Genomic DNA, 22,560 nt, shown 5'->3' on the forward strand with positions numbered 1-22,560 from the left:
CCCTGACTTCTAGTTCCTTAACATCCTCTGGTAACTTCTACTTCCACTCTTCTTGCCTCTTTCATAAACTCTGACCCTAGTTAGTCCCCCATAAGTGCATCCCCTCGCAAACTCAATCTCAGGCATTCCCTGTGTGCACACCCTCTCCCCGTTTCAGCTGTTTTACCCCGCTGTCCCAGGTAAACCCACCATACCACTCCTCCTGCCCCAATACAGATTCTGCCTTCCCTTACACTGTCCCTTTCAGTTCCCACAAAGTTTCCTAGCTTCTCTATCCAGCCATCAAATATAACCAGTAACCTCAAAGTGTCAGTTGTACTGCTTGATCATCCCCACTCAGAAAAATTCCAATTTTATCGTTTTCTAACTAAGTGAGTGAGTCTTGCTTTAAAAAACCACAAGGATATGCATACTATGCAGATCTGGGCTACGAACCGTTCACAATTTACAGCCCCAGCTGGAAATCTCTCTGTAACGTTTCCTCATTTTCTACAGCAGCTCTTTCACCTCCACACCCCCCATTCCACTATCCCACCACCTTGCTCAGCAGAGGTCCCTATTCTCCCTTTCATGCAGACAATCCCTCATAGCCCTGACTCCCAACAGCATCGGCATGCCTCCTTCACTTAATGCCATTCTTCACCAGGAAGGATGGACTCCTCCCAAGGTGAATTTCCCCACCAGGACACCAGTGCACAATCCTTGAGGTCTCCTTGAGAACCACAGTTCCTCATCTGTCCCTTCCAGAAGCCCATCATTCAAAAGCAAATGCACAAGGATAGCCCTCTCCTCTACCAACCTCCTCAAAAAAGGGTTCCTAATCTTCACCACCTTTGTTCCCTTTCCTCCCAATCACTCTCTAATCACTTACAATCTGGCTTCCTCCCTAGTTGTGCTGATCACTGTCTCTAAGAAACACTGTCCCACTTGCTAATTCAATACACTTCTTACACGGTGCATCTGCAGAATGTGAGACTGAATCTCATTCTGATAACCAGTCTTCTATTCACTACCATGACATTACTATGAGATTTTCCTCCTTCTCTCAAACACTTTCTCCATCTCCTTCAACTTCACATCATTCTAGCCATTCCTTACCAAACACATTTCTTCAATTTCTAGCCTGGGCCTGCTTTAGCTTCATGACCTTCTTACAAGGTTTTATTTCCCACAGATTAATCAGATGATTCCCAGGTTTTTATCTGCAGCTCAGACAGGAGGTTCAACTATCAATCAGGCATCCATAGCCACTTGGATACTTCACTGGAATCCCAAGCTCAGTACATCCAAAACTGAATGTACCCATGTTTTGTCTCCATTCTTTCATTTTCTGCAAATCTTAACATTTCCGCTTGTTAAAAAGTCAGACAAAACATCATCTGTTTCCTTGCTTGCACTGTCCCCAGTCCATTCTCCAGACAAAAACTAGAGCAATCTTTTAGAATTCAAGTCTGACCAACCTTAAAGGACTTGAATCACAATCACAGCTCTGCTGTCGGGATAAAATCCCAACTCTCAAGCATGACATTCAAGATGTTGGTGGGTCTAGTCCCGTGTGTCTTTCCCCAGTTTCATCTCTTGCCACTCACAATGCTTGCAAATACCTAATGTCATCATACCCAGCCTCACTCATTCTTTCCCCTTCTCTCTTCCCCTCTCTCTCTCTTTCTACAGAACATCTTTGCAATAACACTATTCCCACTGCTGAGACCACTTACTCTTTGGCCTCTTTGTCTGGGAAATTTCTACTACAACATAAGTTTTTTCAGAATAGAAATTGCCTATGTACATGTTCCTCTAGTGAACATTCCTAAGACTGTTTTCCTTGTTATCACAAGGTAAAGGCAAACAACTGTATACATTTTCATCCTGAATATGACTATCACCTAAATTATTAATACATATTAAAATCTGGCACTCAAACTAAAACCAGCTTCTTACTTGAGAATTCAGTTAGTTTTCTCCTTAGACATCTGGCTGCAACATATTACTTGGCAAATTTGTCAATATTTGAAATTCTACCATCAACAGTTAAAATTTCCTCAATTTTGAGGAAAATAACTATTATCAGATTATTACCAATATCCTGAGGGAAGCTATAGTTTAATTTTAAATCAAAATTACTGCTTACCTTCACCCTAATGGATTTAATTTGTGGTGGGATGCCAGATTAATTCCATATAAACTACCGATACATATTTTCATGAATGAAATTTCTCAATAAATGGATTTCGGGACTAATGGTAAGGTGCAAAGATGAGTGATTTATACCCCCACTGTTAAAGTAATTTTGCTTGAAAGATAATATTACATTTTTATCACAGTATTATTTTTCCACTAAAAAATTAGAACAGGCCAGCAGGTTGGCCATCAACTATATTGCTCTAAGCTGGTTATTATTTAACATAACAAATTACCTGCAAATTTAATGTCATGATGCTGTGCTGTGATCAGCTCTGACATGTCACAAATAATTTGTTACTAAAGTTACTTAGAAGTTGAAATTTCACTTTTTAAAAATGCTCTAGAATGGAATTAAGATTTTAGCTGAAGTGTTACTTTTAGTTTTTCATTTCCATGTAATTTCTGATAAAAGGATGTAGTTATATATGGTATACCAAATAAGGACCCTTAACCATAAGTGACCCAGGACAGTCATCTGTTGTATGTGCCAGAACAAACAACACAGGAGTAAAAACTGTTGACGTGAAAGAGAAAAGTCCGTGGGGTGCCTGGGTGGCTCAGTCGTTAAGCACCTGCCTTCAGCTCAGGTCATGATCCCAAGGTCCTGGGATCGAGCCCCGCGTTGGGCTCCCTGCTCAACGGGAAGCCTGCTTCTCCCTCTCCCTCTGCTTGTGTTCCCTCTCTCACTGTGTCTCTTTCTGTCAAATAAATAAAATCTTAAAAAAAAATAAAAAAAGAGAAAAGTCTGAACTATAGAATAGCAAAGGATATGGACAGGAAGAAAGGGCTGTTGATGGTCCCTGGCACAATGGGGATGGAGACAAAATGATAGAATCAAACATCAAGACTGGGTAACTGGTAGCACTTTTTAGCTGGACAGGAACACAAAAAGAAAAAAATTAGGATAGAATAGTCTGAGTTCAACTTTGAGTATGACAAATCTTATACCCAGCAACACTGGCAGGAAAGGTGTAAAGAATTGGTTCTATTACCCTGATGCTCAGCAAAACATGTTGGGCTGGAAGGACAGGTGTGAGCTTTGTCACAGGCTATGATGCAGGTAGAAATCAAATCAACCAGAGCAGGTGTGGAAAGACAGGGAAAAAAAGGAACAAAATGACACAAGGTAGGAGAAAAGCCACTCCCTTCTGTTACCATATAAAGAGATCTCCAGTGAAAACACTGGGAAGAATAATAAATGTTTTTGTTTCTAGGAGAGCTTTTCAGAACCCCCTCTAATGTTCTTGACTCAATATCTGGCACCTATGGAGGTCAATGTACTCATAAAATTTGCAGTATGTACATGACTTCCTTAATCTGTTTCCATTTTGACAAGGTATTCCATGATACCATAAAGTAGGACCACTACAGTTCTATGACAGAACGAACCGCTGCAAGTCAAACCAGGTACTTCAAAACACCTGCAACACCCAGGAACTCAAAGATATTGAGGCCCCGGACTGACAGGCTCCAGCTCTGCCAGTCCCTTTGGGCATATGCACCACAGAGTGGCATGGTGGGATCTCTACTTCGGGCTCCCTGACACCACTCAGTCTTTATAGAAGTTTGAGTCAAGGGGTGAAAATTTTAAACTTCTAGCTAAATTTCAATATGTGTATCTCCATGTATGCCCTCTTTTCAAATGTGATAGAGAATCAATGTTTTTAATAGCTTTTTTAAACTATTCACACAGAAAAAACCAGCACCATTCTCAAACAAAGAGTTATTTCTAAGTTTTAGCCAGACTTTATATGGCAAGAAGGCACCTCTTTCCCTGAGTACCCATTTTGTGCTCAGCATTGTGTAGTGCTCTATAGGTTATCTCAGTTATTCCAAAACACTTCCATAAAACAGGATTGAACACCCCCACACACACCCAATACAGATCAGCAAACCAAAGTTTAAATAGGTTGAGTAAATTTTCCAAGATTACAAAACTATCACATGGAAAGCTGGGATTTAAGCCCAGATTTGCCTGATTCCAAAGGCTGTTCTTTCCATCACTGCATATGTTAATTTTAAAACATTTGCAAGGGCGCTCATAGTTGGCAGAAGCAGAGAAATAGTGGCTCACTATGAGACAACTCATTCCCCTCATCAACATTCCCATCAATTAAAGTTAATCTATTTATAAATGGGTTCCAAATGCAAATAAGTCAAAAATTTTTTAAAAGGAGTTCCAGTATTTGAAAATCTTTATAAGTTGATGTCATACTGCTGCTATTATCTATATCAATGAGAAAAAAGGATAGCCAAGCATTTATTAAGGCCACAATTTATTTTAAAAATTAGTTCAATAATCAATTTTCCCTTAACCTAACCAAGAAAAAATTTAATGCATTGAAATTTGACTATCATTTCACTTTTGGCCAAGAGAATGTTGAAAAACATCAGTAAGGAAAGAAGAGTTACACAAATCAAAATATGATCAGATGTATAAATTTAATATATCCATCTTCTAAACAGCACTGTTCATTCAATATAGGATTAATATAAAAAACGAGTGACTATTTTTCTTCAGTAAGATATTCTTGAGCTATAATGTTTCTATCTTTACCTATCAGTAAACAGAGGTAACAGTTAAAAAAAAAAAAGTGTAACTTTTCGTTGTAAATTATTTGCTTCTAAGATTAAAAATAAGTGTTACAGGGCACCTGGGTGGCTCAGTGGGTTAGGCCTCTGCCTTCAGCTCGGGTCATGATCTCAGGGTCCTGGGATCGAGTCCTGTATCGGGCTCTCTGCTCCGTGGGGAGCCTGCTTCCTCCTCTCTCTCTCTCTCTGCCTGCCTCTCTGCCTGCCTCTCTGCCTACTTGTGATCTCTGTCTGTCAAATAAATAAATAAATAAATTTTTTAAAAAAGTGTTACAAATCTTAAGTAAAAATAATACACACTAGATTGATACTCTTCGATTATTCATAGAACATCATATGCATCTATCAACCACTGCCTTTTAAAAAACCACTCCAGAACTTTCATCAGATTTGTAGGATTAGTTATAAACTACAATTCTAAAATGGAACAAAAGTTAAATTTTATATAAAGTAGATGTCAAGCTGCTGAGAACCAGCTCTAATGATCATCAATTTATTTAGGTCTGGGTTAGAGAATCTACAACCTATGATCCAGGTTTGATTCATTTTATTTAGCTCATGGCTCACTTCTGAAAATAGACTTACTGCCATAGCTCTCTTAATTTTATAATAAGATTTCTTTTTGGTAAATTTAGTTTATGAATATCTTATAAATTAAGTTCTCAAATGGAAAACATTATACAGAACTGCATCTGAATTCTCTTGTCTCCTCTCATTAACTGTGGGTTTTGTTAAGTGAAAATCTCTGAGATTTACTTTCTTCAATTACAAAAAGAGATAAAAAATTCTGATTACCACATGTACTGATTGTTTCTTTTGTACAAAACATTCTAAAATGACAGTAAAAGAACTGTTTCAGTTATAAATACAAAGAGAGGGAGAGAGTAGATACGAGCAGATAAGAGATTTCAAAAAGGGTTTAGAAGGCACAGACAGATGAAGGCAGAGTAACTGACCACAGGAAGCTTCTACCCAAGTGTCTGCAAGGGGTAACTCTGATCATGAGGGAAACAATCTACTCCACAGACAGCCTGAAAAAGTTCAGGTTTTGAAGACACTAGGTACCACTTAGGACAGTGTGAAACATGGGATTAAAAGTAAAGAGTTTGAAAATCTCTAGATGGAAGGGCACCTGGGTGGTTTAGGTGGTGAAGTGTCCGCCTTCGGCTCTGGCCATGATCCCAGGAAACGCTGGGCTCCCTGATCAGCAGGGAGTTTGCTTCTCCCTCGGCCCCTCCCCTGGCTCATGTACCCTCTCATTCTCTCCCCATGCTTTGAAATAGATTTTAAAAAGAAAAAAAAAAATTTCCAGATGGAAGGGTTCTTCTCCCATCCCAAGCAGTTAAATGATCCTTCCTACCTCCCACCACCTCCACCTCCCAACCAAATATATGTAGAAAGAACATCTCTGAAGATACTGAGAATTTGGGGCAGACTGAATTCGAGGTATTAAAAGCCATCCATACAGAAATGTCTGGAACCCCAAAAATCAAGCTTAGAGTACAAGGAGGATGTCAAGAAGAGATCTGAGAGCCAAAAAATGAAGCAATATGATTGAAAGATATAACTTTGGAAGACTGACATTGAGGAAGATGGAGGACTTTGAGAAACATCTATATGAAAAGTAACTTAACCAGAAAGTCCGAAGGAAACAGAAGAAAATGGCCAGAGGCAGGAATTGCAATGAAGTACAATATTAATGGAAACAAAAATAATAAAGCATATTTCTGGAAAGAAGACAAGACCTGGAAAATCAGTGTCTCAACATTTTAAATAAGAACTAAGAGAGGACTATTGACTGTGGTTAGTAAGAGATCATTGGTTTCATGGAATGACTTTTACTCATTTAACTACTTATTGAGTACTTACGACACATGTACCAGGCACAGTACTAAGTTTCCCATGTCTGAGGGAACGAGAGAAGAGCCAGGAATCAAATTAGAAAGGATTAAGAATTAAACGATGATTGAAAAAGACTTTCATAAGGAATTTTTGGGTAAAAATTGGGAGTGACATAAAACAACAGATTGACAGGAAACCTAACCCACCAAAGGAAAAAAAAAAAAAAAAAAACTGATCTGCTTATTTTTTAGAGGGGGAGAGAGAGGGAAGTGGGAGGAATCAGGGGAAGGGAGAGAGGCGAAAATCTTAAGCAGACTCCACTCCCAGACCAGAGTCCAACACAGGACTCAGTCTCACAACTGTGAGATCATGACCTGAGCCAAAATCAAGAGTCAGACACTTAACTAACTGAGCCACCCAGATGCCCCCCCAAAACAACTGTGTATCAGAAAAGAAATAGAAGCCAGTGAAGATGGAGGGATGGATAATCAAGACAAGGTCTAAGAGAAGGCAGGAAGTAAGAGATCAAAACCAGGAGGATGAAAGCTGGATCAAAACCAAAAGCATGGGGCTTATCCTAGGAAGGCAACAAGGGATGAAAATTCCTCTGAAGTAGGTAGATGGCAGCAGGGAATTAGAACATGCATTCCTACTCTTTTAAATAACAATAGACATGAATGCAACAGGACCAAGTGTCTAAGACTACAAGACAAAATTGTAGAACCCACAGAAAAACAAAGGTAGAATATGGACTAAATATCTAGAAGTTTTGCCATCTTGATACAAGAACCTAATTCAACAAAAATAAATTTTTATTTTATGATAAATGATAATCATAAATGATAAATGCTAGCATTAGAAATGGCTACAATGTTAAAAATGCCAGCATTAGAAATGGATACAATGTTAAAAAACAGCAAACCTTGTATAGCATGTAAGTGATAACTAAGAATACAAGGTTGTCCAAGGAGAATATAAAGCTTCTATAGTTTTTAACTGTTTGAAAATATAATTGATTTTCATAGATGATTATCAACATCTTGATGTGGCTTCTCAAAGTCAAATACAAAAAGAAAAGGATAAGAACATTTATTATTCATAATTCTGTTATGTTTCAGACTCAACAGGAAAAATGCTGTATATTTTTTCTTATCATAGAAGGCATTATCATAAATTCAGATTAACAAGATGGAAGCATGGGAACACAAATATCACATTACAGTGGAGTGCTGCTATAGAAAATTATTCATTAGAAAGAAAACACATGCACATTTTATTCCACTTGCTAATGAAAATACTTGGATTGAGACTATTTAGAATAACAAGACCATAAATATGGTTCTAACCCATTTTCCCCAAGGTATGGTACTACTGGTGTTATCAAAATATGTATTTCTGATGCCTGACAACAGGTATCTAAACCATTGGGGCCTATGTGGCTAGACTGAAGAAATCTTACTAGTAGTTTCTGGAAGATAAAGCAACAACAACAAGGGCCAAAATGCTCAGGCCACTGCAGTGAAAGTAACATGGCTCACTCTACATTACAAGCTAACTGCGCTGCCCATGTTTATGTAATGCAATGGGCCTCAAATCCTAAAAGAAACAATCTCATGACTATGAGCCATATTTGCTTGGGGACCCAGATCCCAAAGTGAAATTAACCTGGGCAATCAAACCAAGATATTAAGAATGCATAGAAAAGACGAATCATGGAGGCCCAGACACTATATCTGCCCAACGTATATATTTACTGCATCTACAAAGATGTGACTTTCTGGAACAAATCTCTGCAGGTATAAAGTAGGACTACAGGAAAGGCCAAGTCTGAAGGCTGAAGGTATTTTTGTTGTTGTTGTTCTGGTCTTTTGGTGTTTGGTTTTTGTTTTTCAGTAAGATCAGAGCCGAAGTAGTAGAGTATCAGTTACAGGCTGAGTGGGGAACAAGCGGAGCCTCAGATGGGGGAAGGCAGCAAGGAGAGCAGGATGTGTGGTGAAGGTCGGCGGCAATAAGGGATTAGAAGACGGGGTGACAGGAGTTAGTAGCCAAAGAAACATCAAAGCTTGAGATCTCAAAAGAAAATATTTCTCGTAAAACAACTCAAGAAAAAGGCTGCATATATACCATTAGAAGTAAAAGTCTTGACGTAAGGCAACTGAAGACATGCAAAAAGCCTTGCAGTGGTAAACCAGTAGGCTGGCTAACAGTTGGCTAAATTGATAGAAAAAGAGTAGGTAGAGATGTTATAAGGTCTGAGAGCAGGATTTTTTTTTTTTTTTAATTTTATTTATTTACTTGAGAGAGAGTGAGCATGGGGTGGGGCAGAGAGAGGAAGAAGCAGACTCCCCGCTGAGCAGGAACCCTGACACAGGACTTGATCCCAGGACCCTGAGATCCTGACCTGAGCCGAAGGCAGATGCTTAAAGGAGTGAGCAACCACGACGCTCCTGAAAGCTGGATTTAATAGCCAAACGAGCAAAGGAATGAAAAAAGATAAGGAAAGCAAGGTGATCTTGATTTTCTTTCTTTTGATAAAGTCAAAGAAATCAGATCCCTGCTATTTTCTCCCAAAAAATATTTATATTGTTAATTATGATAGGGGAAGAATGAAAACAGCTTTTATCCTCACCATACCTAATGCCTTTGGACCTTATATAATGTTTAAAAGTCTCCTTATCAGTGATGAAGAATTCAGATGACTTTACGGTCCTTCCATTGACCAAACTAATTTACTCTGAAATTCATAGAAAGCACAAGCATTCTGCTTTACTGATTGTCACAAACTATGTAAAAAGAAAATTGCTGGGTCCAAACTCTATGACTGTGGGACAGATACAAAAGCTCGATCACATACTTGGCATCACAACACTGAAGAACACAAACACTCAGGTTCTAGAAAATCACTTATGAGTAAAAAGAAATGGTACAAGGTTCAGTGATTTTTCAAGGATTTTTTTTTAAGATTTATTTATTTTAGAGAATGGGAGGGAGCAAGAGCAGGGGAGAAAGGGGGAGGGAGAGAGAGAGAGAGAGGGAGAGAAAGCAAGTGGAGGAGAGAGGGGCAGAGGGAGAGACAGAGAATCCCCAAGCTGACTCCCCACTGATTGGGGAGCCCAATGCAGGCCTCTATCCCAGGACCTTCAGATCATGACTAGAGCCAAAATCAAGAGCTGAATGCTCAAATGACTGAGCTACACAGGCACCCTGATTTTCAAGGATTTTTCACCACACTTATCAGTAACTACCTAGGGAAGTAACTACCTAGGGAGGTGTGTAGCTTATACTCTTTTCATGCTTGTTCTGTAGAAGCTGGTTCATATGTGAGCTGACCAAAATATCCATCACATACTAAGAACATGTTATTAACTTCCACCTGACAAAAGCACTATCAGATGTTAGCAGTATTTGAAAAACACATCATAGGGGAGCCTGGGTGGCTCAGTGGGTTAAAGACTCTGCCTTCAGCTCAGGTCATGATCTCAGGGTCCTGGAATCGAGCCCCGCATCGGGCTCTCTGCTCAGTGGGGAGCCTGCTTCCCTCTCTCTCTCTACCTGCTTCTCTGCCTGCTTGTGATCTCTGGCAAATAAATAAATCTTTAAAAAAAAAAAAAAAAGAAAAAAGAAAAACACATCATAAATCAAAGAACATCCTAGGAAAAGAAACTATGGAGGTCAGACAATCCAATTCACAGATCAGAAAACTAAGGACAAGGACATTAAATTCCTCAGGTGAAGGCCCCACAGCTGGTTAGTGGCAAAGCTAGAATAAGGACACCCCACTCTCCAACTCTCCCCGATGACCCTCTCCCTCACCCGATCTCACCTAAATTCTAAGTCCCAACAGAGCTAGGCTGGATTGCCATAAATAATATAGTGCTCTTTTTGAAATGTAAAATATAAAATGAGACAACAGAATCTAAAAGAAGTAGGAACAGAAATTAAGAGAAATATTTGTTTAATATAAAATATTAAAACTATACCTTTACTGCTTCTGATGAAAGTACATTTTCCTTTTTCTGACTTGTGCTCATGGGCTCATTTTCAACACTGAAAAATAAAAACCACAGTTTCTTTGAAATTAAAAGAGAATTAACAAAATCATACAGCTTGAGTTTAAAGAAAAATCGAAAGGGCTTTTATATGCAATGCTCAAAAGACTCATGTACCAAATGTAAAAGAATATGCCAGGTGGTGGGTATTAAGGAGGGCACGTATTGCATGGAGCACTGGGTGTGGTGCAAAAACAATGAATACTGTTACGCTGAAAAGAAATTTAAAAAAAAAAAAATGTCTCTTGCGGGGCGCCTGGGTGGCTCAGTGGGTTAAGCTCTGCCTTCAGCTCAGGTCATGGTCCCAGGGTCCTGGGATCAAGACCCGCATTGGGCTCTTGGCTCAGCAGGGAGCCTGCTTTCTCCTCTCTCTCTGCCTGCCTCTCTGCCTGCTTGTGATCTCTGTCAAATAAATAAATAAAATCTTTAAAAAAAAAAAAAAAAGAATATGTTGATTTGAACCTCCGCAGTTGAAAGCACATTCGAAAATATTCATCCAGTCCTCAGAAATTTTGGTGAGCCTATTATGTGCTACATTTTCTTATGCTGATAATCAGCATCACAGCAATGATGCACCCGAACAAAGAAGCAACACTGTACAACTATCACAACCTTGAAAATGATTAACACTCTACGATTTTATTTATATTAAGTTTCTCCATAGCCTTATCTTTTTTTTAAAGCCCATAGTGAGTACTATACGAGTAGAATCTATTTCTCCTTAGTAAGTCTTTATCAACATACAGGATCATCTAGTGAAGTTTGGGAATGCTCAAATGTAAATGCAGGCTTATCTAGCCCCAAATGTGTCCCAGAGGGCACCTTAAGATCCTGATTTTCCAGACTGCCACTTCTAATTATCTTGTCTAGAATACCTTCACAGATGCCTTCTGAGAGGTTATAATAAATAATGCTTCCTATTAGGCACACATACATTTCAAGTACAAAAGTTTGTATTTCTAGGTTTATACATTATTTTGTTTTCATACTTAAGATGCTAGACAAACTGAACAGCTCCCCACTGAAGATTATCGTGACTGTCGGCCATGCCCCAGGGATCACGTCTGGCCTTGAGTATGTAAGGACAAGTAGGTCAGGGTCTTTATAAAACTCAGGCTGGTAGGAGAGACTGATACACAAACTAATAATACATTTTGGTAAAAGTTACAGCTGCCAAATGAACAAAATACCATGGAGCACAAAGGAAGCAAGGAACAGCAATTCTGCCTCCTCAGGAAAGTGCCCACAGAGGAGACAAAGGAGGCAGGAATAGAGAACATGACATTTTCAGGAAACCATGTTTTGTTTGTTTTAATATAAGACTGGAGCGCAACAACTTGGCAGAGGTGACTCTGCTAGATATGAGAATGATACCAGAAGCAGTGCCTGCCAGACTATGGAGAACCTGCCTGACCCGTTTCAGAACTTGATCTTTGTCCTACGAGCACTGGGAAGCCCTGAGCCAGGGGATAAGCATAAAGCAGGCAGAATGACTGAAATGGGAAAATACAGGCAATTGTGGTGGCTGTGGCAGAGCAACTGAAAAGGAGTGGTCTCAATAGTTCAGATTAGACAGGATGAAGAGAAGACAGGATTTAGGCTACTTTTAGGTTTTCTATCCATAATGCCCAGTGCAATTATGTAGACTAACCAAGGAACAAATGGTAATGGTCAAAACACAGTCAGAAAGATGACAAGCATGTGGAAAATACAATGAAATTTAAATTTTATTAAGTCTCAGACTCTATGCAGAAATACACAGACCAACAAAACACAGTCACACTCACAAGCCTTTTAAATGTCAACAGCAAAAGCAACCAAGTAAAGAAGATGAATACATGAGCTGTGTGCTTAATAGGTGAAAACTCCATGTGAAAAATCATGGACAGAAATGGAAAATATTGTACAATTCAGAACTATAACCAAATACATCTATATATCTATAAAATAAGAATGTCTCCAACACTGCTACTTTAAAATTGAGTGGGTTTTTACCTCCATTTTCTATTTTAGCTTTATTTTTTGTCACAAGTTTGTTTATAAATCTTGTTTTAAATTAAATGTCAAATCTTGTCTATTTAAGCTCAAAAGAAAAAGAGAGAGAGAGAGACAGGTGCAATACATGTAAAAAGAGCACATCATAAGAATCTGGAGTATAATCAAGGATAATATTGACCTTAGTGATTTTATAAGTATATTCTCTATCATCTATTTTGAATGACCCATCTAAAAACTAAACATACAAGGATTTTAGTCTCCTAATTTTTGTGCCTTTTTTTTTTTAAAGATTTATTTATTTATTTGAGAGAGAGCGAGAGAGCGAGCACAAACAGAGGGAGGAAAGGGAGGCGCAGGCTTCCGAGAGCAGGGAGCCCAATGTGGGGCGAGCCAAAAGCAGACAACTCAACTGACTGATTCACCCAGGCACCCCTAGTCTCCTAGTTCTTTTCAAGATTCCTGAAATTGTACTTAAGGGTGGTTATAGCACTTTCTGTAAACTTACTGCCTTAGTGAATTGGAAATGAAAATGGTAAAAGTTTCCTTTCCAGTACAAAACCTCTGTAGAAAATGTAGCTCCAGGTTCATGGGATTAACACAGATATCAGTATTCTCAAGTAGCTATAATTATATCCACTCTATAAACACACACAAAATGCCAGAAAAATACATCCATAGATCAGCACACAAGTATTCCATATTGAGCAAACAACTAAAAGAAACCCAAAAGAATATTTGACACTCCATAAAAAAATATTTGACACTTTAAGTTCTGAAACTTAAAGCCTATGTTTAAGTCTCATGAATCTTACTGTTAAACAAAAATTTCAAAATGTGTTGAGTTCTAAAGTAAACAACACATTTTAAAGTTTTGGTTTAACTATAAAAATCGGTGTTTCAATTAAAGCTTTCTCCATCTCTTTTCTAGTTTACTAAAAAAAAAAAAAGAGTCCTTCTTAATTGATCTCTGGCATCTCCAAGATTGCTCTGTTTCAACACCTTCTTTCTGTCAAAATGATTGTTAAACTGATCATCCCACTGTGCAGTTTAAAAATCCTTTCAGTGAATCTCTTTCAGTTGATGAATAAAATGAAGAGTCCTCAGGATATAGAAAGTTATTCCTATGGCTCCAGATACACCTGCCACATAGAACCACTTCACATTCTCAGAACATGCGAGGAAACCATTTTCTTCTCTGCCTCCTACATCCTTCAACACCTTGCCCAACTCTTAGCCCTTTACAATTTAATCCTAGCTTAATCTCTATTTTGGGGGGTTCTTATTGAACCCAGTGATACCATTCACACACTTCTGCTCTGGCTAACGAGAATTTGAACTCAAATTCAGAAATTGTATTATTCATGTCTGTATCACAGGGCCAAGCACTGTCCCTGGTACTCAAATATTTGTTAAATTGTTTAAAAAATGATATCAAACAGGCTCTTCATTTGTGCCTGCTTAATCAAAAAAATGTTGCATTGGGAACAATGTAATGCAAAACACAAAAATAAAACAGAGTAGGTGAAAATACTGAAAACACTATACTTAGATGTCTGCTTAGTTAAAAAATATGTAACATAAAAAGACTCAAAAGACTTGAAATAGTGTTCTCAGACTCTTTAATAAATGAAAGAAAGAGAAACATGGTTAAATCCAGATGATCTCAAACCTTAAGAAAGTCGACAATCCGTTCTTATTGTTCTTTCACAATTTAACCCCCTTTGGGACCTGGGGAATAGTTCAATAGCAGTATTTTTAGAAAGTACACATTTTGCTCATGGCAGGGGGTGAGGGGCAGGGATCATAACCACACGTAGGCAAGTAAGACTACATTGCATTTCTAAACAGCCTCATCTTAGCTAACAGAACTCTGGAAATTAATCCTTCAAAACAGCCCAGAAAAATATCAAGGTCAAAGTAACACTGAAGTTCCTCATTTTTGAAGCAACTTGAGTTAAACCATACCTGAAAACAAGGACTCCAATGTGCAGCCATTAACATTTACTTTCCAGACAAACTAAGACAAACCTCTGGGCCAAGAAAAAAAATGGAGCACATTAACATTCTAGAGTCCAAATAATTTACAAAGAGGAAAGCCCCATCCTGTCATTATATCTTATAGTCTTATTTTTTATTAAATCATAAGAGGGTTCCCCAACCACAGCAAAGAAGAAGCAGAAACTCACTCACCAGATAAGTACGGACCCCTCTGTTTTTAAATGCCCTTTAAGTGCTAGGCACTGTTCTTGGCGCTGGGGTGCAGGCAACACACCACATGAAATCCTGGCCCTCACTCCTTCAGAATCCCTACCTAAATGCACCACAATCAGCTGGGCAATTGTATTTATAAAGCAAATCTGTGTGCCCAATTGTCAAGGATTCCAGTTGGAGTGGGTCCCAGGAATACACATTTCAATAACCGACGCGCTCTTCTTGGGGTTGTTCTGAAGCAGCTGGCCCTCTGACCACACTCTTGATAAACAATGGTCTGAGAGCCTTTCTATGTTCAGCAGAAGCCAGCCACTGAGAGTTGTGTAAGGAAGAGAATGATCTAGTGTGAGAGATCTCCTGTTAGTACTATTTAAATGTGTTAAGTGTTGATAAAGTGTAGGTATCCATTATGTAGAAAACTCAGTCATGTAAAACATCACCGATTTTCCAACACCCAGGCCCTGCAGAGCTCCTGGCCCCCAAAAAGAGCCTTTGCCCTAATGAGCATGAGAAGCATCGCCGAGTCCAGAGTGCGACCAACGAGAAAAAGTACTCTCTTTCAGTGTGTACCACAGACTGAAGCACAAGGGATACTGCTGGGCCTCTCCCAGATTCAGTTCCTCACATGGCAAGCACGCAACTTCCTAGATGGTCAACAGATAGACACGCAGGGACAGCATGCAGACTCGGAGGATGGGGTGGAGACACAGTGAGGGAGAGGACGGCCCTCCACTCCTCCCTCTTCTGCAGCACGGCTGCTGGGCATTGCCTTTACTCTGCCTTTTCTCTCACACATCATTCCTGTGGCTGGATCAAAAAAATCTGGAAATGTTAAAGAATTGAATACAGCTTTCAAAACTGTCTTTCGGAGGCTTGCCCATTCTCTACAGATGCAGAAAATCTATTACTTCTTGCCATTTTTAGAAAGGAGGCAATGCTCGGCGCTGAAGACATCTGAATGACTGAATTACTGGCAGTAATTCTGACCATTTCTAAACACAAAGCCACTTAATAAAATGTAGTCCCCTATTTGGGAACGCCCTATACATCTAGACAGTTCCGCAGATTCACGGTCCACGGGGACTTTCCACTGTCCCTAGGGAAATGAAGGATTTCCCTTCTCTGCTTCCTCTTTATCCCACTCAGCCTGATGCTGCCTGAAATCATTTTCCCACTGATTTTCACTTCCATTGTATGAGGTATGGTCTGCAATAGAGGAACCAACAGACCTGAGGACAGGGAAAAGGGAGTCAAGGCATATCTTGTTTTCTCGTCTGCCACTAACCTAAACTTCTTCTGGGTCTACTAAACAACATCACCCTCTCCACCACAACTCCATCAGGCCTCCTGCCTGACATGTTGCTCCTCACCTCAGAGCCTACTTGTCACCATTCCTTTGATGAAACTCTAGAAGTAGCCAGAATCTGGCCTTCCTCTGAAATGTGATCAAATCATACTTGGTCCTCCAGATAGGACTTTACCATGGAGAACTAAATGAAAAAATAATAGAGAACAAGAAGGGGTCTTTTACCTATCCACACCCTCTCCTGCTGTCATTAGTAGCGAAATGCTTTGCAAAATGAACTTATGTTTCAGGGACAGACCTTAGGGACAAAGGTCACTTCAGTCAAAATGCACCTTTCTAAATCCGATTTTTCAAATATGTGAAATGAAAGCATCAGACGAGCTCTCTGCCGGATCTAAAATCCCATATGATCCTCCAGTTGCAGGGAAAATGGAAAAGGAAAGGTATGCTTGCCTAACCTTGAAGTTTTTGTAGTGAAGGAACAGAGAGACTCTAACCAAGAAACCAGCTCAGTATCAATATTAATGCTGGGACATTCTGAGAAAGAGAAACTTGTGCAGTCCTTGTTTCCAACCTACTGAAGCCACCCCCAGGGCCTGTTCTGTATTCCCTTAGACTACCCTCTCCGCCCACACTTGGGTCCTTAAATACAGTATGGGCTTTCATCCCCACAAACTTTCAAAGGGTCTGCTTCTGCCTTGGGGGCATCTATACTACCTTGGAATTTTTTCTTACAAACACAGCTTCACAAGGCAAGCTTAGAGGTTCTCTTTGTTCAATATTTGACTGTAGGCATGTTATGGATTAAACTGACTTTTGTGCACTGGCCTGGTGCGGCCATCTACCATTTCCAACCCTGCTTCTATGGGGGACAGAGTTCCACACTGATGATTTACAAACAGCCATCTGGAAAACTGTCCATTCATAAACAGTGACTGCCAGTGGTAGACTAGTACTTGTATTTTTCAAGTGACCATTAACAGAATATAAAACAGGTGGTTATGGCACTATTTCTGGGCTTCAAATTAAAAGGTAACTAAAAGCTGCAATTTTAAGGCAGTCGAACAGCATGTATTTTAGCTCAGACATCTGGCAAACTCTTCGGAGAAAAACTGGGAGAAGGGAGGAAAGGTAATAAACATGATTATGAAGCTCTGTTGCTCTGCAGCCTTAGCCTCTTCTGACAGTCCCTCCCCATCACGTCCGCCTTCTCCTGTAATTTATGTTTCCACTTGGAAGCTGATTTACTTCCTGTCCCCTATTCCATGCCCCCCAAACAAGACCCATAATTGCAGTTCAGTCACGGGCTAGAGAGGACACTGGTCTGTTTGATGTGTGCTGGAGCTGTCTACAGGTGACACCAGTAACTGCTCTCCTCTCCCAAAGTCCTCTACCCCACACCCTCCAGATTCTGAACATTTATGACCTACCCCACATAAATCAACACCCTCAATCTTTTGCTGTGACGTGAACTCGAAACAGTGTTCTGGCTGCCCTCTAAAATGGGCACCAATTCATGTAGTATTCATCAAACTGTCTTAAGGAAGAGGCACTGGAGATCCAAGGACAGGCCAGACTGTGCCTTCCCAGAGCCTGACCAAGGCTGATCTCACTTCTAACCTCCAACTCAAATTCCTTCTTACTGCAAATCTTCCAGACATCAACAAACCAGCAATCTTTGTGAGAATATATAAACATACACACATACATAAACATATATAAATCTGCATCCAAATGATACTTTCAAAAAGTAAACATCTCAACTCCCTACCTTTGCCTATCTCCTCTGGCCCCCAACTCCCTTCCCCGTGTCATTGACAGCCACTCTTCCTTCCATTCTTTTGGCTCTGCTCACTCTGGCATCTGTGCCAACATGATCCTGCCCCAGAGCCCTGGAATTGGCTGTTCCCACTGCCGGGAAAGTTCTTTTCTCAGATTTCTCTCCCACTCCCAAGTATCATCCAGGTCTTTGCTCAAATGTTATGCAAGGAAGGGGTCTTTCATAACCATTCTCTCTATACCTTACTCCAGTCTCATTACCTCCATCGTGTCCCATTCCCTCATCCTGCTTTATCGTACTTCAGAGCACATTACGTATTATAGAACTTGTTAATTTTCTACCCTCTCCCATTCAAATGCAAACCCTACACACATTAAACCCTACGCACATTTAGATATCCAAACTGAATTCTGAAAAATGATTACAAAACAAATTTTTAAAGGACTAAATTTAGAATTATTTTATAATTTGTATAAATATATATACTATTGCAGAAAATGTTAAAGCATCATTGTTGAGTGAAAAAAAAAATAAAGTTCAAAATCCTGAAGAGAACTTCCACTTTTTGTAAAAAATATGTATATATGTGGAAATGTACGTAAGAACAGTATTTGTCTGAGTGGGTAGGGTTATGAGTTGTACTTCTTTTTTGATTTTATACTTTCATACCTGTTTTATAATAGCATATATTACTATTAAAAGGACAAAAAAATACAAAATATTGTAGTTGATTTCAAAAAGCAAACAAATGCAGGTTATTGGAAATGAATTTATCATAGACAAATTACAAAATACTAATATCACAAATTACATAATGGTAATATATACAATATTGCCAAATAAGATCCTTATTTGCCTTCAGAGAACAAAGACATAATCGAAATTATTATAGTACATATTTCTAGTTCAGACTAATAGAGCAGAGTGCCACCCCTCCAACCAGGGTATATTCCTTGGTGATCTGACAAGTTAACAAGTTAATGTAGTTCATTCTTTCTTTGGAAGATCTCTGCCAAGTCAGGATCCTAAATTCTCTCGATTTTTACTCATTTATACACAGATATTCACCAGGTCTTAAATTAGTGTTTCTTTCCCTGAAATAGGTAATTCACATAATTGTTTTACATATAAAAAGGTATAAAATGAGAAGTCTCCCTCCTGTTGCTCATTTCTTGAGCAAGTCTCCCATCCCCCCTTGTTAACACAGCCAGAGCAAGACTTATTTCACACTCCCTCATTTACATAGGAATGGGAATGTACTACACACAGTGATTTCCAGCTTGCTTTTTCTTCTTCTTAATGAATCCTGGAGGTATTTCCTTATCAGTACAAAAAAAGCTTTGTCATTCTTTTTGGCAGCTGTGTAATATTCTCTTACATGATTGGACCATGCGTCTACTTGATGGCACACAGGTTTATTTCTTCTTTTGCTATTACAGTAACACTGCAATGGTTAGCCTTGCATAGGCAATGTCGGGCCTGTCTGCGAGCTATGTACATCTGATGGAATTCCTGCAGAGAAAGTGCTGAATCAGAGTATGTGAATATGTAGTACTGAGAGAACCTGTCCAAGGCTGGGGACCAGTTTATTCTCCCACCAGTCACCACTTCCAGTTTACCCACCTCTAACTCAAGTTTTACTTATCAATTAGATGGAATATGGTATCTTGCTAATACTTCCAGTTTGCATATATTTGGAAGGAGATTGGCCCTTTTCATGTGATTAAATGTAAATTTGTCATTTGATAGATACATACATTTGTTTTCTTTTTCTCAGTTGTCAGGACCACAAAGTCTTTATTGTATGGAGTGCTGACCTGAGCCATCTGGGCAGATGGCCAGCTACATGCCATTGTTTTTTATTTCCATTCGAAACTATTTTCTAGGGCCAGCTTTCTTTTATGGGTCTTCCTAAGTTAAGCAGAGGAAGCAATCACATAATGCTGTAGACTCTGAGTTCAGGAAGGAGAACTTGACTCTACCACAGAGGCTGTGAGACTTCTGACTAACTATTGGACCTCTCCAAGCCTTAAATTATAGATGTTTAAAATGGTGTAAAGATACCTTTCTTAAAGGCTGCTAAGGATTAAGCATATGTGTATATTTAAAGTCCCAGGCGCAGGGCTTGGGTCTAATTAAGATCTTAATAAAGGACAATTTAGTTTTTGTCCTCTCTAATCTGTCAGGCAACAACACAACAACACCCCCCCACACACAAAAAAAAAAGCCAAGGGAAAAAACACTTGACTAAGCAAACAGTTGTCTCACTGCTTTGAGGGTACCTGCAATTAAATATCCCCAAGGGATTACACTTTGAGGGATAGTCCTGCTGGAGCTATACCACTGGCCATTCACAACTGCCAACCAAATATTAAGTCTGAGCTGTTTCTGGTCGCAAAGCTTCAACTTGTTTTTCTATCAACATCAAGCTATTTTGTGTAAGGATCTCCATTCATGTGAAGTGTTAATTTCCAAGAGGATGTGCTTTTCTGCCTCCATCTAGAACTTGCCAAAGTTGTGGAGTCTAGGAAGAGCAAGAGGATTCCTAGAAGCACTTGCCACTCAGCCTGCTGGTCCAGTTACTGTCCCATCTTCCCAGTATTCTGGTTAGCAAAGGATGTTAATCAAACTATGTTCAGAGAAAAGTTAATAATGTGGGAAGATATTCTGAAAGCCCAAATAAAGCTCTCATACAATATTTGATGGTCATGAAACAGTAAGTATGTTCTGAACCAAAAAAGTCACAAATGCCAAAAACATTTTTGGCTTATAAAAGAGCTCATCTTGAGAACAGAGATGTACCTTTTTGTCTCTTCCATTAATTTATGAACTCTTCAAGAGCAGTTTTGGTTATTCACTGATCTTTATCCTTACTGCGTGGTATATCTGACACATAGTAGCTATTCAAATTTATGGAATGAACAGAGTCCAAATAAATGATGTTTTAAGCTTTTATTTCATGATGATCTTTTCTTTTCAGGAGATAGCCCAGATTATTTTTCTGAGTTTAAATTTGCACCAACCTATGTTTTCTCACTACAACAGTTGTATCAGCCTTTCTAGCATATCTAGGCTGCAGTGTGATCAGAACTCTAGTTAGGAAATGAAATATTTTATCTTGAAGGGAACATTATTTTCCTCTTCACAAAATCTGTTAATATCCCTTTACATATTTTCCTGAGATGAAAAAAATGCTATCATTGTTTCAATACAGTTAGAAGTTCTGAGAAGATAAGCTTATTGTGGGACGTGAGGTACCTGCTACTTTAACATTTAGAATGTACAACTGAATTAGTTTACAAGGAATGCCCTAACCAAGAAACAGAATCCCCAAATTAGGCAACTGGAAGATACCTTGTTAAATCCCAAAGATAGAAATCTCACTTGAAAGAGGATATAGCTTCAATGCCTTAAAACAGTCTATATTTCTACTCTACTTCCAAAGGTAGCTTCTGTGCTTTCAGTCAACCTGGGATTTCAAGATTCTCATTACATATATACTGCTGAGGACTTCTGGAATTTTCCAGTCATCTTTATTACAATGGATATGAACTGTTGATGTGGTCCTTCAAGACCACACAGGTATCCCCTATTCAAATAAACTAGTTACCAAGTATTTTCTATACTGCTTTCAAATCAATGAAAATACAATCACCATGAAAGTCAGAGGACACAGCTCCTTTTCCACACACACTGGTGTGAGGAAATGATGCTGTGGTCAGCACTGGTTCTTTAAGTTGAAGGACAGCAGCTCTCACGCATCAGGGGCACAGCTGACATTTTTTAATGAGAGTATCTCCTGCACAGAAAGCCACTAAAGGTCTGGCTTCACCCATTTAACACCCTCAGCCATGGTGAGAAGCAAAAATTCTCTGAACTTTGACAGAGAGCCAAACACTGTAGAATCCTTTCAAGATCCCTCACATCTCTAAATGTCCAGCTCAAGAGGGAGGGTACTACTGGCTGAAACCCACTAAGAAGTGCTTTAATACTCTATCAACAATGATACACTCCTCACCTGAGCTAGGTAAAAGAAATAAGATACAGTCTCCATCCTTGGTCTAATGATTGTCTTACCTTTTTCAATAACAATATACTAGGACACTGAAAGAACACTTAAAAAAAAAAAAGGTATATCTGAAATGGACCACATTTCTGCCACCGATTCTGGAACAGAGTACAAAAAATTCCAATTGACTTACATATTCAAATGTGTTTTGAATGAGCCTAGTTCAGAACTGTGGTGGGCAAGATGATGTGGAAAAAAGAACCAGAGCTTTAGAGTCAGAGAAACAAAGGTTCAAATCTCTCTTCAGAAACTTATTACTCTCATGATTTGGGGTAAATATTTTTCTATTGGGAGAGGTATCATAACTCCCATCTACCTGGGTGGAGGTGTTTGGATTATCCCAATTACTAGAGGATGCTACTGGAAATTAATTAGTGGGTGGGGTCATGGATGAGAAATGTCCTGCAAAGGACAGCAGAGTCCAGTTCCACCAAGAATTGTTCCACCCAAGATACCAACAGTGTTCACCATTAAGAACTTTTCACCCTCAGTTTCCTCAGTTGTCAGAATAGTGATAGGCATACCAACC

At 39.2% G+C, this 22,560-nt stretch overlaps 1 protein-coding gene across 1 annotated transcript in view; it reads right to left on the reverse strand.

Moving 5' to 3' along the window:
* The window catches only part of CRYBG3 (crystallin beta-gamma domain containing 3), a 110,976-nt gene that overhangs the window by 84,342 nt on the left and 4,074 nt on the right, over positions 1-22,560 (reverse strand). The window contains exon 2 of the mRNA XM_059392119.1: positions 10,599-10,665. Within this exon, the coding sequence (XP_059248102.1) occupies positions 10,599-10,665 (67 nt within the window). The remainder of the gene's footprint in view (positions 1-10,598; positions 10,666-22,560) is intronic.

The sequence above is a fragment of the Mustela nigripes genome, chromosome 2 (assembly GCF_022355385.1).
Source record: "Mustela nigripes isolate SB6536 chromosome 2, MUSNIG.SB6536, whole genome shotgun sequence".
NCBI classification, from domain to species: domain Eukaryota; kingdom Metazoa; phylum Chordata; class Mammalia; order Carnivora; family Mustelidae; genus Mustela; species Mustela nigripes.